This window comes from Physeter macrocephalus, chromosome 3, assembly GCF_002837175.3.
Source record: "Physeter macrocephalus isolate SW-GA chromosome 3, ASM283717v5, whole genome shotgun sequence".
Lineage (NCBI taxonomy): Eukaryota > Metazoa > Chordata > Mammalia > Artiodactyla > Physeteridae > Physeter > Physeter macrocephalus.
In genome coordinates this window covers 31,025,849-31,039,290 of record NC_041216.1, presented here as the reverse complement: position 1 = coordinate 31,039,290, position 13,442 = coordinate 31,025,849, and the positions used below count along the sequence as shown (strand labels likewise).

The 13,442-nt window shown below is 69.5% G+C and overlaps 1 protein-coding gene across 1 annotated transcript in view; it reads left to right on the top strand.

Moving 5' to 3' along the window:
• Nucleotides 1–12,137, top strand: part of PLCH2 (phospholipase C eta 2) — a 69,930-nt gene extending 57,793 nt beyond the window's left edge. Inside the window, exons 13-23 of the mRNA XM_055083818.1 lie at nucleotides 2,727–2,813; nucleotides 3,176–3,258; nucleotides 3,631–3,728; nucleotides 3,825–4,007; nucleotides 4,393–4,500; nucleotides 5,169–5,293; nucleotides 5,373–5,457; nucleotides 5,540–5,686; nucleotides 6,101–6,180; nucleotides 8,605–8,902; nucleotides 10,412–12,137. Of these exons, the coding sequence (XP_054939793.1) occupies nucleotides 2,727–2,813; nucleotides 3,176–3,258; nucleotides 3,631–3,728; nucleotides 3,825–4,007; nucleotides 4,393–4,500; nucleotides 5,169–5,293; nucleotides 5,373–5,457; nucleotides 5,540–5,686; nucleotides 6,101–6,180; nucleotides 8,605–8,902; nucleotides 10,412–11,673 (2,556 nt within the window). The 3' untranslated portion in view covers nucleotides 11,674–12,137. The remainder of the gene's footprint in view (nucleotides 1–2,726; nucleotides 2,814–3,175; nucleotides 3,259–3,630; nucleotides 3,729–3,824; nucleotides 4,008–4,392; nucleotides 4,501–5,168; nucleotides 5,294–5,372; nucleotides 5,458–5,539; nucleotides 5,687–6,100; nucleotides 6,181–8,604; nucleotides 8,903–10,411) is intronic.
• The last annotated feature ends 1,305 nt before the right edge of the window (nucleotides 12,138–13,442 follow it).

The window sequence follows — 13,442 nt, the reverse complement described above, 5'->3', positions numbered from 1 at the left end:
CTGCATACACACACACCTGCCCGCATACACGCACCTGCCTACATAGACACACACCTGCACACACACACCTGCCCCCCAAAACCTGCCCACATACACACACCTGCACACACACACGCACACCTGCATACACACACCTGCCCGCATACACACACACCTGCCTACATACACACACACCTGCACACATACACACCTGCACACACACACCTGCCCGCATACACACACACGTGCACACACACACACCTGCCCCCTAAAACCTGCCCACATACACACACCTGCACACACACACGCACACCTGCATACACACACCTGCCCGCATACACACACACCTGCCTACATACACACACACCTGCACACATACACACCTGCACACACACACCTGCCCGCATACACACACACGTGCACACACACACGCACACCTGCACGCATGCACATACCTGCACACACATATCTGCCCACATGCACACACACCTGCACACACAGCACACCTGCACACACACACACCTGCACACACGCATACCTGCACACACATACCTGCACACACGCATACCTGCGCACACACACACACACACACACACACACACACACACACACACACACACACCTACCTGCATGCATACACACACACTGCCCCTGGTGTACATCTCCACCCCGGGTCCTCCAGGAGCTCACACTTGGCTGTTCCAATTCTCATCATGAGGGACCCACAGCCGTCACCCTGTCACAGGCAGATGGCCAGGGAGGGGCTGCCCTGTTTGTGTGGCTGACAGCCTGTCCCCTGGAGGCCTGCGGACAGCTCCTCTAGCCCACAGCCTCCCTTCCTGTGGGCAGGAGCGGGCTGGCAGCCCCCGGGGCACCTGCAGCTCCTTGCAGAAGAGGACCTGGGCGTAGCCTGGGGGGTCTGGTGGTGACAGGGAGGGGCTCCAGGCTCTCAGAGCTGAGTGAGTCCTGGGCAGCTGTGCAGTCCCCTGCCCGGAGGCCCTCCAGCCGCATAGGGAAGGGCCGCTGAGCTCTGGGAGGTTCCTCTGTGGGAGAACAGTGTGGGGGCCGTCAAGGCGGACGTGAAGCATATGGGGGCCGGGCCAGTGCGGCTGAGCAGTTGTGGTGCCGTCTGGAGGGGCCGGCAAACACCGGAGATGGCCACATCAGCTGAGTGGCCCGAAACCGGCACCCTGCGGGGGCTGTGATGAGCGGAGCAGCTGGCCTTGGGGCCAGGAGGGCGCCCACTGGCCCCGCAGACCCCATTTTGAGAGCACAAGGCCCAGCAGGCGCTGTGTCCTGGTGGGAGGGGCTGCCCACACCCCCCGAGGGCGATACGCGGGTGCTGCCTCCCCTGCTGAGCTTGGGGTGTGTGCGGCGGGGGTGGGTGACAGCAGATTCTGGCTGCGGCCACAGCACTTCTCCAGGATCTGGGCCAGCAGGCGCCTCTCTGCGCTTGTGCCCAGATTCGGGGGTGCTCGTGTGCTGGGTGACCACGGGGTGTAAAGAGCCAAGAGGTGTGTCAACCCCACCGGCTCCTGACACACCGTGAACACGGCTTCCCGTGCCTCTGCCAGCTCGCGGGTTTTCTGAGCGCCTCGGGCTCCGGACCAGCGCCCCTCCGGGCAGCCAGCCAGCTGGTGGGAGACAGCGCTCCGCAGGGGGCGGAGGAGGGGGTGGGTGACCGCCCCGTGGCTGTCCCTCCCCCTCTGCCCTCCTTGGCCAGGCCTGGGGGGCCTCGCATCTCCCGCTTGAGCTCCAGGCTCCCTGCTCGGCGACCGGAACCCAGACCTCAGGGGTTCTGCTCATTTTCTGGGTGAGGCCAGCGAGCCAGGCAGGGGCGTGGCCGAGGGGGCGTGTGTGCGCAGGGGCGCCCACAGGGGGGTGCGTGTGCAGATATGTGCAGATGTGTGTGCTCCTGGCTGAAGCCCCTCCTTGACAGGGAACCTCGGCTGCGAAGCCGGCTTCCGCCCTGGTGGGCACGTCCTGAGCAAAGTTGGGAGAGTTCGGGGGCGGGGGGGGCATCTGTGGAAGGGGCTGGGGGGCGGCCGGTGACGGCTGTGACGAGGGACCTCGGGGATGCTGGCACAGACTCCCAGCCGCGCCAGAGGTGTGACTGAGCTTCAGGATGGATGAGGGCTTTGTGCCTCGGCCCCAGAGGGGGAGGGACAGGCCGGGGTGCCGCCAGGACCGGGGCCCCTCGGGTGGGGGCAGGGGCCGGGAGGGGAGCCGCCAACGCGCATGTTCTGTAAACAGCAGCGAAGAAGCTGGTCCTGCAGCCTCGGGAGGTTCACAGTAGCCCCGAGCGCAAACGGTAACGGTAAATGGCCACAGCCCAGGAGATTGTCTAAGTAGGTTGCAAGAAGCAGGCGGGGACTCCTGAGCTGCGGGATCCCCGTGTGAGGATTAGCTAAGCGGGGCCACGCCGAGGAATGTTCCAGACACAACACAAGCGGCATTTATTAGGCTGTCACCATCCATGGGAAAAAATCAGAACTAGGCACTCGATGAGTTTCGAATGGCACACGGTGGGGGGCTGATAACGGGCGCGCAGCGAGCAGTGTTCTCAGGCCTCTGCTCCCGGCAGCCGCCTCCGTGCACCCCGGGGGGCTGGATCGGTGGCCAGCCTGGGGCCCGGCTCCCCCTTCCTCCACGCCCCTCTCAGCTCCTCCTCTTCCAGGAAGGCGCCCGGGGCCTCTGGGAGGAGCTGCCCATCCCAACCCACCCCCGCTGTCTGTCTCTCCTCCCAGGCCGAGGAGGACGTGGAGTCTGGGGAGGAGACCGGAACCAGCAGACAGAACAGCCGGCTCCTCGTGGGCAGCTTCTCCAAGCGCAAGGTCTGCCAGGCTCCCGGGTGGGCTCCCTGCCCCCATGTGCCCCAGCTGTCCCCGCACCAGCCGGAGTTGGGGGGTCTCCTCCAGGACCGAGGGCCTCTGGGATTCCTGGAGCCCTGGTCGGGGCTGGATGGAGCAGGTGCCTCGATGGCCCTCCCCTGGTCCACACTGGTCGATGCCCAGGGTGCAGGTCACCCAGGGCCCGGGCCAAGCAGGGCGCTGCAGAGGAGGGGGCAGGCGCGGCCGCAGGGTGGACGCCAGGACCCCAGGGCTGCGGGCCCTTCCCCCGCAGCCTCTGGCCTCTGCAGACAGCCGGGCTGAGCCCGGGGCTCCACCAGTCCTGACTCCGCCCTGGTTCTGCACAGAAAAAGAGCAGCAAGCTGAAGAAGGCAGCCAGCGTGGAGGAGGGGGACGACGACCTGGACTCCCAAGGCAGCCAGAGCCGAGGGTCAGTGTCCTGCCTCCACGCCGGGCCCTTGAAGAGGCACCGCGGCAGGAAGTGCTGAGACCGTCGTCCTGGCGACAGCAGGCGTCAGACGCGCAGGCTCAGGGACCCGCACGGTGGGGGATGGCAGTGGGGGGGGCCCAGGGCAGGGACCCCGGGGTGCAGGGCCAGACGGGCCAGCGCGCGTCCCTGTGCTTGTTTCTGTAGCAGCTGTCGCGGTCGGCCACCTGCCCCCTCCCCCAGTGTCGCCTCTCAGCACGTCCACCGCAGTCCCGACGCCTGGGACACACGGGCATAGTGGACGCCTGACGGACGCTCCCCGGAGCCTGAGCAGGGAGGGGTGCGACCCGGGTCCTGACCCCACCCCTCCCGCAGGGCCGCCCGGCAGAAGAAGACCATGAAACTGTCCCGGGCCCTCTCAGACCTGGTCAAATACACCAAGTCCGTGGGCATCCACGACGTGGAGATGGAGGGTGAGGGGCCGCCGGGTGTGGGCCCCGGGGGGCGGAAATCGGGGCCCTGGGGGGTTGCTGACCTGGTGCGCTGACGCCTCCCGTCTCGCCCGGCAGTGGCGTCCAGCTGGCAGGTGTCTTCCTTCAGCGAGACCAAGGCCCAGCAGATCCTGCAGCAGAAGCCGGCTCAGTACCTGCGCTTCAACCAGCACCAGCTCTCTCGCATCTACCCCTCCTCCTACCGAGTGGATTCCAGCAACTACAACCCGCAGCCCTTCTGGAACACCGGCTGCCAGATGGGTGGGTGCCGGGGCCTGGGGCGGCCGGGCTGCTGAGGGGGTGCAGCTGGGTTCTCCGCGGCCGCTCCGCTTGCCCTTGGCTCTGGAGAACCTTCGCGGCATCCAGCCAACTTCACCAGGATGGCGCCGGGGCGGGGGGCCGCCGGGGCGGGGGCCCCAGGACCCCAGGGCGAGGCGGGAAAGGCACAGGTGCGTCCAGGCTCCTCGGGTGCGCGGGGCCGCTGTGCCGGCTCTGCAGGAAGTCCTGCCGGGACGCACGGCCCCGGTCGTGCCCGACGTGAGCCCCGGGGCCCCTGCTCACGTAGTGGACGCGGGCTCACGGGCAGCGGCGGGGCGGGACACGCAGGCTGGGCGCTGAGCCAGCCACCTCACGTCCTTCCCCGCAGTCGCCCTGAACTACCAGTCGGAGGGGCGGATGCTCCAGCTGAACCGGGCCAAGTTCAGCGCCAACGGCAGCTGCGGCTATGTGCTCAAGCCCCGGTGCATGTGCCAGGGTGAGGCTGCGGCCCCGGGACGGGGACACGGGGGTGGGGGCTGCTGCACGGAGGTGGCAGGGGGCGGCCACGGCGAGGCCACCTGGCGGGTCAGGCTGGGGCACCGGGAAGCGCCGCCACCCTGCCGGGCATCTGCAGCCCCTCCCCACCCTGCCCCAGTGCGAGGGTCCCCGGGCGAGGCGCCCCTGGGTGAGGTCTGCCTGGCACCTCCCCCCTTCCGGGTCAGCTCAGTTTCCTCCCCGATGTGCTGAAGACGGCTTGTGGGTTTCTTCCCGTCGTAACCCTGACCCGTCCTCCCACGTGCCTCTTGGCTTGTGCTGTGCAGCGTTTATCTGCAGTGGCCTCTTCGAGTTATCGACGTGCGCCGCCCCCGGCCCCCCACCCTGGACCCTGTCCCCGGGCACCCGGCCCCCCACCCGGAGGCGGTGTGGCCTCGCACTGAGCCCCCGTGGTCCACCTGTGGGAGGAGCGAGCTGGGCCCACATCATGGGGAGGGCACAGAGGCGACCGGCCTACGGCCCCCGGCGCCCGCCGCTCCCCTCCCGCTCCCGCACGCGGGGCTCCCATGCAGCGGATGGGGTGGGGGTGGGAGTGGATGCACCGGGGCTGCCCCGGGAGCCGGTGGTGGGTTCGCCCTGCCCGCTCAGCCTCACCCTGGCGCCCCTCAGGCGTCTTCAACCCCAACTCCGAGGACCCTCTGCCCGGTCAGCTCAAGAAGCAGCTGGTGCTTCGGATCATCAGTGGGCAGCAGCTCCCCAAGCCGCGGGACTCCATGCTGGGGGACCGAGGGGAGGTAGGAGGGAGGGCCGGGGGGGCCGGGGAGGGCCGGGGCGTCGGCCCGGGCCCCGGTGCCACCCTGCACTGTGTGCCAGATCATCGACCCCTTCGTGGAGGTGGAGGTCATCGGGCTCCCCGTGGACTGCAGCAAGGAGCAGACGCGCGTGGTGGACGACAACGGTGAGGGCGCGGCCGGGCCGGGCCTGTCTGAGAGGTGGGGGTGGGGCAAGGGTGACAGACACCTCCTCCTGGTGGCCTCCAGGATTCAATCCCATGTGGGAGGAGACCCTGGTATTCACGGTGCACATGCCTGAGATAGCGCTGGTGCGCTTCCTCGTCTGGGACCATGACCCCATTGGGCGCGACTTCATAGGCCAAAGGACGCTGGCCTTCAGCAGCATGATGCCAGGTGGGCAGGGGGCCAGTGGGGGTGGGGGAGGGCAGAGCCCCGGGCCCGCGCCCCCCGTAGCGCGTCCCCCGCAGGCCAGCAGAGGACGCCAGGACAGGGTGGGGCTCAGCTTCCTCCTGCGAGTTGGCTCCTGCCACGGGTGGGCCTGGGGATACCGAGGGACCTGAGGAGGAGGGTTCGAGGCCACGGCACTTTGTGGTCAGGGTGCGGGAGGGGAGCACCAGCTGCGGAGCCCCTTGGCCCCCAGAAGATGATGGCTCTGCAGGCTAGAGCAATCCTGGCAGGCTTCCTGGAGGAGGTAGAGTCCCCAGGACCGGGCTCACAGGTTGTATTCAGGGCTTTGGGACCTTTAAGTAGAGTGTGGGGGACGTGGGTGGGTAGGAGCCGTGGTGAGCATGACCCCGGCTGTTTCAGGCTATCGGCACGTGTACCTGGAGGGGATGGAAGAGGCCTCCATCTTTGTCCACGTGGCCGTCAGTGACATCAGTGGTAAGGTGAGTGCCACCTGCAAGGTCACTTGCTGTTAGGAGGCGGTGCCCCAGCCCCAGCCCCAGCCCCACCCCCACCCCATCCGTGTCGCTGGGGCCACGAGGCCTAGTGGTTACCTCGATGGGCCTGTGTCTCCGTCCACGAAATGCGTGGCCGGGGCCCCCGGGCGCGCCTCTGTGTCCCGGGGCCAGTGTGGCCAGCAGCGTACGGAAAGCCCCGGCCCCTCCCGTCTCTCCTGAGCCTCCCCTCCTACTGCTCGGGGCCCCCTGGTTCTCCGTCCCCCCTCGAAGGCGTCTGCCTGGCCTTGCCCCGTCCCTCACCTGCTCCCAGTACATTTGCCCCGGGACGGGGTCTCACTCCGACTTCCCCAGTCTGCAGAGCCCAGGGGTCCCTGGTTCTAAGTTTGGGGGCCTAGCACGGCTGCACGCGGTGGTCTGTCAGGCACACACGGGGGTCCACGTGGCTTCCGGCACTAACCGTCTCTCTCCTGCCGTGTTCCTCGGCCCCGGGTGCCACCGACGGCGGCCCCGCAGGCCTCCCAGCTCCGTGTGCGTCCGTGGTCGCCCTGTCGGTCCTGTGTCTCCGTCTCCGCGCTCCACGCCCGCTGTTGGTGTCTCACGGCCTCACTCTGTCTCTTTGGTCTTGCAGTGGGCTTCTGTATGTCCAAAGTCTACTTTTAGAAGCACGGCCCTGTTAGGAGCTCGAAGGTACCCCAGCATGGGGGCGGCATGGCCTGCCCGCCCCCCACCTGCATGCTCAGGCCACCCCGTTAGCATCCGTGGATTCCTGGTAGTGTTTTGGAGACTGTCAGCTCATGTGACATATGGGTCAGGACGTGGCTCCGGGTTCCCTGGGCCAGCCTCGGGCACAGAGCAGCATTTACGAGGCAGGTCCAGGACTTCAGCCAGGCCTCCTGTGTGTCCGCCCCGAGGTCTGGCCCATCTCCTCTTGCCCTTGGCCTTTCCGACTCCTGCCCCCCCCCCCCCCCCCCCCCCCCCGCCCCGTGTCCGGTCCTCTAGCTGCCAGCGCCTGCCCGCCCCCCACCTGCATGCTCAGGCCACCCCGTTAGCATCCGTGGATTCCTGGTAGTGTTTTGGAGACTGTCAGCTCATGTGACATATGGGTCAGGACGTGGCTCCGGGTTCCCTGGGCCAGCCTCGGGCACAGAGCAGCATTTACGAGGCAGGTCCAGGACTTCAGCCAGGCCTCCTGTGTGTCCGCCCCGAGGTCTGGCCCATCTCCTCTTGCCCTTGGCCTTTCCGACTCCTGCCCCCCCCCCCCCACCCCCGCCCCGTGTCCGGTCCTCTAGCTGCCAGCCCGGCCCTCCCAGTACCCGTGCCCTCTCTCTCTCCCCGCCCTTCCCTCTGTGCTCCGCCTGCCCGTGTGCCCCTCTGATCTGTCTGTGCTTCCACGCCCAGTGCTGGAGGGGGCGGGGGCTGGGGTGGGGCAGGGTAGATCCCAGGGACCAGGAGCTCCGAGCTTGAATTCTGGACCTTCTTCTAAATGACTTTGTAGCCAACTTTGACCAAACTGCTCTGGATTTGGGATCTTGAATCAGACAGCTGATTCAAGCGCTGGCCACTAACGCCGCTGCCCGGATGTGCCCCCGTGTCGCAGGGACCGTGGCTGTCTCCAGGGTCTCTGCATGCGAGGACCCTGCCGGCCTCTCCGGTGTTGACCCAGGCACGTGCCAGCCGGTCCTGGGGACCCTGGCTGCCTTCCTCAGGCAGGGAGGCTGCGTGTGGGGAGAGGCCTCGTAGGGGCCTCCTGGGCCCGGCCGTCTGGGAAGGACTGCCTGGCAGGCATCTGGGAAGGCTTCCCGGAAGAGGCAGCACCTCCGGGGGAGAGGGCCGGGCGGGAGCATGGGTGAGCCGACCGCGGGGCTGCGCCTGGCTGTGCTTGCTTCCTCGGCTGCCCGCGGTGCCTGGGGCCGCGTGAGTGTGACCCGTGCTGCTCTGTCTGGTTCATACCCCGTCTTGCTCTCCACGCCAGGGCCACCCTGGGGCCCCGTGCCAGCCTGCCCTGCCAGAGCTGGGGCCCCAGGGGCTGGAGGGGTGAAGAGTGCCGTGGGCATAGGGCTGGGGTCCAGGTCTCTGCTTGGGAGACCCTGGGGGGCCTCCCCGCTCCAGCCCTCCCTGGCCACCCGCCCTGAGAGCCACGGACCCTCCGCCAGCGCCCACTCCCTCCACCCTGGTGCAGGCAGGCACCGGCCACACTGTGCTGAGGCCACAGCCTCCGCCGCCCCTGGTAGAGCCTCCCTGGAGACCGTCCTCCTTACACACATCCCTGAGTGGTGCCCCAAGCCAGCCGGCCCGTCGGGCCGCAGCAGGCCCTCCCGGGCCACGGCCTCCGGAGCACAGCTGGACGGGGCTGGGCAGTTTCCGGCCCCTGGTGCCCAGCTATCGGCTATGGATCTCCTTCTCTTGCAGGTCAAGCAGGCTCTGGGCCTAAAAGGCCTGTTCCTCCGAGGCCCAAAGCCCGGCTCCCTGGACAGTCATGCTGCTGGGCGGCCCCCGCCCCGGCCCTCTGTTAGCCAGCGGCTCCTGCGGCGCACGGCCAGCGCCCCAACCAAGAGTCAGAAGCCGGGCCGCAAGGCCTTCCCGGAGCTGGTCCTGGGCCCGCAGGACGTGGGCTCTGAGGGGGAGGCCAGCGATGCGGCACCCTCCAGCCCCGGCCCCGCTCCTGAGGCCCCGGCCCTGGAGGAGCCGGGCAGCCGCAGCCCTCGAGGTAAGGCACCGGTGGAGAGGAGCCCGGTGCAGGCGCGGCCCCCGCGGGCCCCCGAGGGCCCTGGGCCTGCCGGGATGGCCACCACCTGCATGAAGTGCGTGGTGGGCTCCTGCACCGGTGAGGACGCCGAGGGCCTGCGGACGGGGCAGCTGCCCAGCCCGGGGCCCGAGGGCAGGCACGCGGCCATCAGCCAGCAGCCCCGCGCCTGGGCGGGCTCGCTGGGGGCGCCCCACACCGCCCTCGGGAGAAGCAGAGGGGCCCGCAAGGGCCCTGGGTCCCGGCAGCCGGGGCCAGGCGGCCGCGGCTTCGTGTCCTCGGACTCCAGCAGCCCGGGCAGCCCCGAGGGGGCCCCCCGCTGGCCCGAGGGCGCCCGCAGGCAGGCGGGGGCCCTGCAGAGGGAGATCAAGGCCCTGTTCATTCAAAAGCTGGAGGAGATTAGGAGTAAGGCCCCCGTGCTCTCCACCGGTAAGCCCAGACGCTGCTCTGCGGCGTACGCGTGGCGGCTCCCGCGCTGCCCCCGCATGGCCTGGCTGGCGTCCCCGCTGTGCTTCCGTGTCCAGAACCGTGGCCTCCGTGTGTTCACTGTGCCTTCGTTTCCTTGCTCCACTGGCTGGTCCCACGGGCCCCTCAGCCCCCAGCCCCCCGTCTGACCGTGATTTGCCCCGCAGGCCCCCGATGCCCCCCAGGGGCTGGGAAAGAGATTGCAGCCCTGGCCGCAGCCGTCCTCACCCCGGGCTGCGGACTGGGGAGTCCGAGCCGGGTCTGCTTGCCGAGGCCTACGGCCCAAAGGGTGGCCTCTGGAGACCAGCCCCAGTGCCCGGGCCGAGGCTCCCTCCCTGGCCTGACCGCCAGGGCCCGGGGGCAGCTTCCAGGCCCTCCTCCTGCCTCCCCCTGGCCCCTGGCCGGCACCGCAGTCCTCTGGGGAGTCTGGCCTGGGTTCCTGGCTGGGGCTCAGAGTCTCGACGTAGAGGCCTCTGTTTGCAAAACGTGAGCAGAGCAGGTCGACCGTGGCCCTTGGCCTTGGGGACGCACATATGAGCAGCTCTGCTCTGGACGCCCCCACCCCGGCCCCAGGGCTGGCCGTGACAGAACTGCCTGTGGCCCCTGGTCACAGGGAGCCGTCCCAGCCTGGGGAGGGCGTGCTGGAAGCTGGGCCACCCTGCCGCCCCGCCTCTGTACCCGCCCAGCCTTGCGTTCGTCTGTCCACGGCCAGCCCCACCCCGGCGCTGACCACCCTCTTCTCCTTTCTGTCCCCACGCTGCCTTCCTAGTCAGGGACTGAGTGCAGCCGAGTGCCAGGTAACGGGGCCCGGCCGCCAAGGGCCCTGCGCTGCCCCGGCCCCAGGAGGACCCTGCCTGTGCTCCAGGCCCATCCCTTCCTCCAGCAGCAGCGGAACCGGAGGGCAGGGTGGGGGCGGGCGGCTGTGAGCACGCGGAGGGGCCTGAGCACGGGGATCCTGTGGCCTTGGAGCCCCGCACGCCCGACACCTGCCTCTCCCTCTCCCCGCAGACGCCCACCCCTCCTCCTCCCTGTGCAGCCTGGAAACCATTGCCGAGGAGCCATCCCGGGGTCCTGGGCCCCCGCTGCCGGGGGCCGTCCCCCACAGCCACGCCCCTGGAGGGCCCCAGTGCTCTGCCGGGCCCGGCACCAGCTCGGCGAGCCCCCCAGGGGCGGCTCTGGGAGCTTCCGGGCCCCTCCAGCTCGGGACCGGGAGCCAAGGGAACGCTGAGCCAGCCCCCGAAAGCAGGCAGTGGGCGTGCCACGGCGGGGGCCCTGCTGGGGCCTGCAAGGGGACCCCCGGTAGCCAGACGGACGGCAGGGGCCACCCCCGGGCTCTGGGCCATGTGCCCAGAAGGGCCAAGAGCGAGGGGCAGGTCCCCTCGGAGTCCCTGGGTGGACGGTGGCCCCTGGCCGGGCCCCGCCCCGTCGTGTCCTTGGATGCCACTGGCAGTGACCAGCTGTGGCAGCCGCTGGAGCCAGGCAGCCACTGTGGCAGCGTGTCCTCGTCCTCCAGCCTGTCGTCTGGTGACACGGTCATCGACCTCTCCCTGCAGGGCCTGGGCTTGGGACTTGAGAGCCTCCCAGGGGCCCCGGCGGGACGCCTGCCCCTGTGGCCCTGCTCGGCCTCGGCCGCCCGCCCGGACCTGCCCGCTGTGACCAAGAGCAAATCCAACCCCAACCTGCGGGCTGCGGGCCGGCTGCCTGTGGGGCCTGACGAGCTGCAGCCCCGCCCCCTGGCCCCGTGGCCGCCCTGGGCCCGCCACCCCCGGGTGGGCCTCCCGGACTGCACTGTGGCTGCCAAGTCCAAGAGCCTCGGGGACCTGACCGCGGACGACTTTGCCCCCCGCGCGGGGAGCCTGGGCCGCGGCCTGGGCCTGGCCGGGGAGAGGCCGGCAGGGCGGGGCGCGCGGCCGGACGCCCTGACGGAGCAGCTGCGCAGGCTCACGGGCTTCCAGCAGGCCGGGGGCATCACACCGCCCGGCGGCGGGGGCCCGGCTGGGGAGGGGGCAGCGGGGGGCCTGGGCTTCCTGCGGCGCTCCTCCTCCCGCAGCCGGAGCCGTGTGCGCGCCATCGCCAGCCGGGCCCGCCGGGCCCAGGAGCGGCTGCGGCGGCTGCAGGGCCCGAGGGGCCCCCCAGAGGAGGAGCGGGGCACCCCTGAGGGCGCCTGCTGCGTGGGCCGGGAGGGCTGTGGAGATGCGCCGGCCCCCGCCAAGGGCGCCACCAGCCAGCTGTCGGGTGCTGCCGCCACCGGCCTCCTGCTGAGGCTCTGAACAGCCCTCCCTGCAGCCCAGGGCTCGGCGGGGCCGGCGACCGCTCGGGATGCGGAGCTGCCGCCCCCGAGGCTGCCCGCCTGTCCGGTGCGGCTGTGCCCCTCGGCCCTGCCCCTCCTCCGGGGAGGAAGGAGCCCGCCCTGGGGCAGGGCAGGGCAGGGTTTTCACGACCTTTTAAGATCCATGTACACGTAGAGAGATATTTAAACTTTTAGAGGCAGAGCTTCTACAATAAGAAAACGGTGCCGTGTCCTTTTCCACCTTCCCCTGGTTTCAGCTGCGGGGCGTGTGCGGGCGCGCGTCTGCCGGGCCCCGCCACGCGAGGCGCCCAGAGTGACCTGGAGCGTGGCCACCCCGCCCCGACTGCTGGCTGGTTCCGCGCACACTCTGCTCTGTACGGGACGTTGTCGACTCGTGTAACCTCCTGAACACAACGCCAATAAACACGCTTGCGCTTTGCTCCGAGTGGGCTGCCGGCCCTCTCCCTCTCTGGCCGCGTACCCGGTGTCGCTGGGCCGGAACCCAGAGGATGCCCCCCACCCTCTGCCCGCAGACGGCTTGGCTGGACTGCGCCCAGGGTCAGGGCCACAAGCCCCGAACACACCCCCGTTCTTTCCCTCCCTCTCTCCCAGCCCCACTTATCGGGGGCAGACGTCGGCGCTGGCAGGGACCCCAGGCCACAGGGTCCCCAGCTGGGGCGCGGCTGCTCCCGAAGTCTCTGTGCACACGGTTCCAGGACCGCCCCCTCCCTCGAGAAGCTGGGGGGCTGACTGGGTCACAAGGAGGTCTGTCTGCTCGCCCCACCCGGGCACCTGGCCTGCACAGAAGCCAGCTGAGGTGTCAGAGGCCACCCCAAGGGTGGACTCTCTCGGTACAACAGGCAGGGGCTGGGGGCAGCCCACCCACGGCGCTCAGCTCTGGGAGGCCTCGGGCCCCACACCAGGATCAGCCCTACCGTCTGGGGTCGGGGGCCCTGGGGACGGTGGGCGCCGGGCCAGGCGTCTGAAAGGCTGGGTGTTGGTGGGCGCAGGCGCTCTGTGGGGGGCTGTCTCTTGCTGTGTCCCTCGTAGGCCCCAGGGACCCACGCCTGCCACTTGCCCAAACTCAGCAAAGGCCTGGGGGATGGGCAGTTGCACCAGGGCCACTTTCCTCCCAGGACCCGTCAGGCCCCTCGGAACCGGGAAGGCCCTCCTCCTTCCTCTGGTTGGGGGAGCTCAGCCTGGGGGAGCTGTGGCCCAACCCCAGAAACGGGGGGGTCCCCAAGGCAGGGCTTCTGGGCTCCTAGAATCTTGGGGGCGGTGAAGGGGAGGCGGGGGGGCAGGGAGGGACACAGCCTGGGGCAATCTGCCAGGGCTCACAAGATACGGGGTGGGGCGACAGCCCTTCTCCAGCCCCCGGTGGACGCTGCCTCTTGTTCCGTTACCTCCCAGGGGCTGCCCTCAGCTGCTGGGAGGCCCAGAGCCTTTCTGTCCCAGCTGAGAAAGTGACAGGGCATCGCAAGAGGGGTACCTGAGGGCAAGGCAGATGCTCAGAGCCCTGGTGCCCTACTCAAGAGTCTGCGGGGCCACCGCAGCCTCCCCCCCACCCCTGTCCAGTGACCCTCAGGGGTGGGCCAGGGCCCGATAGGAGGGAGGCCCGGCGAGACGTCATGACACAGGCCGAGCTGGGCTCTGATTGGACCTCCGGAGTCCTCCTGGGCGTCCGGGCAGGGCATGCCCTGCACAGGGAGCCCCAGACCAGCTAGGATGACACTGCTTCACCACCAGGGA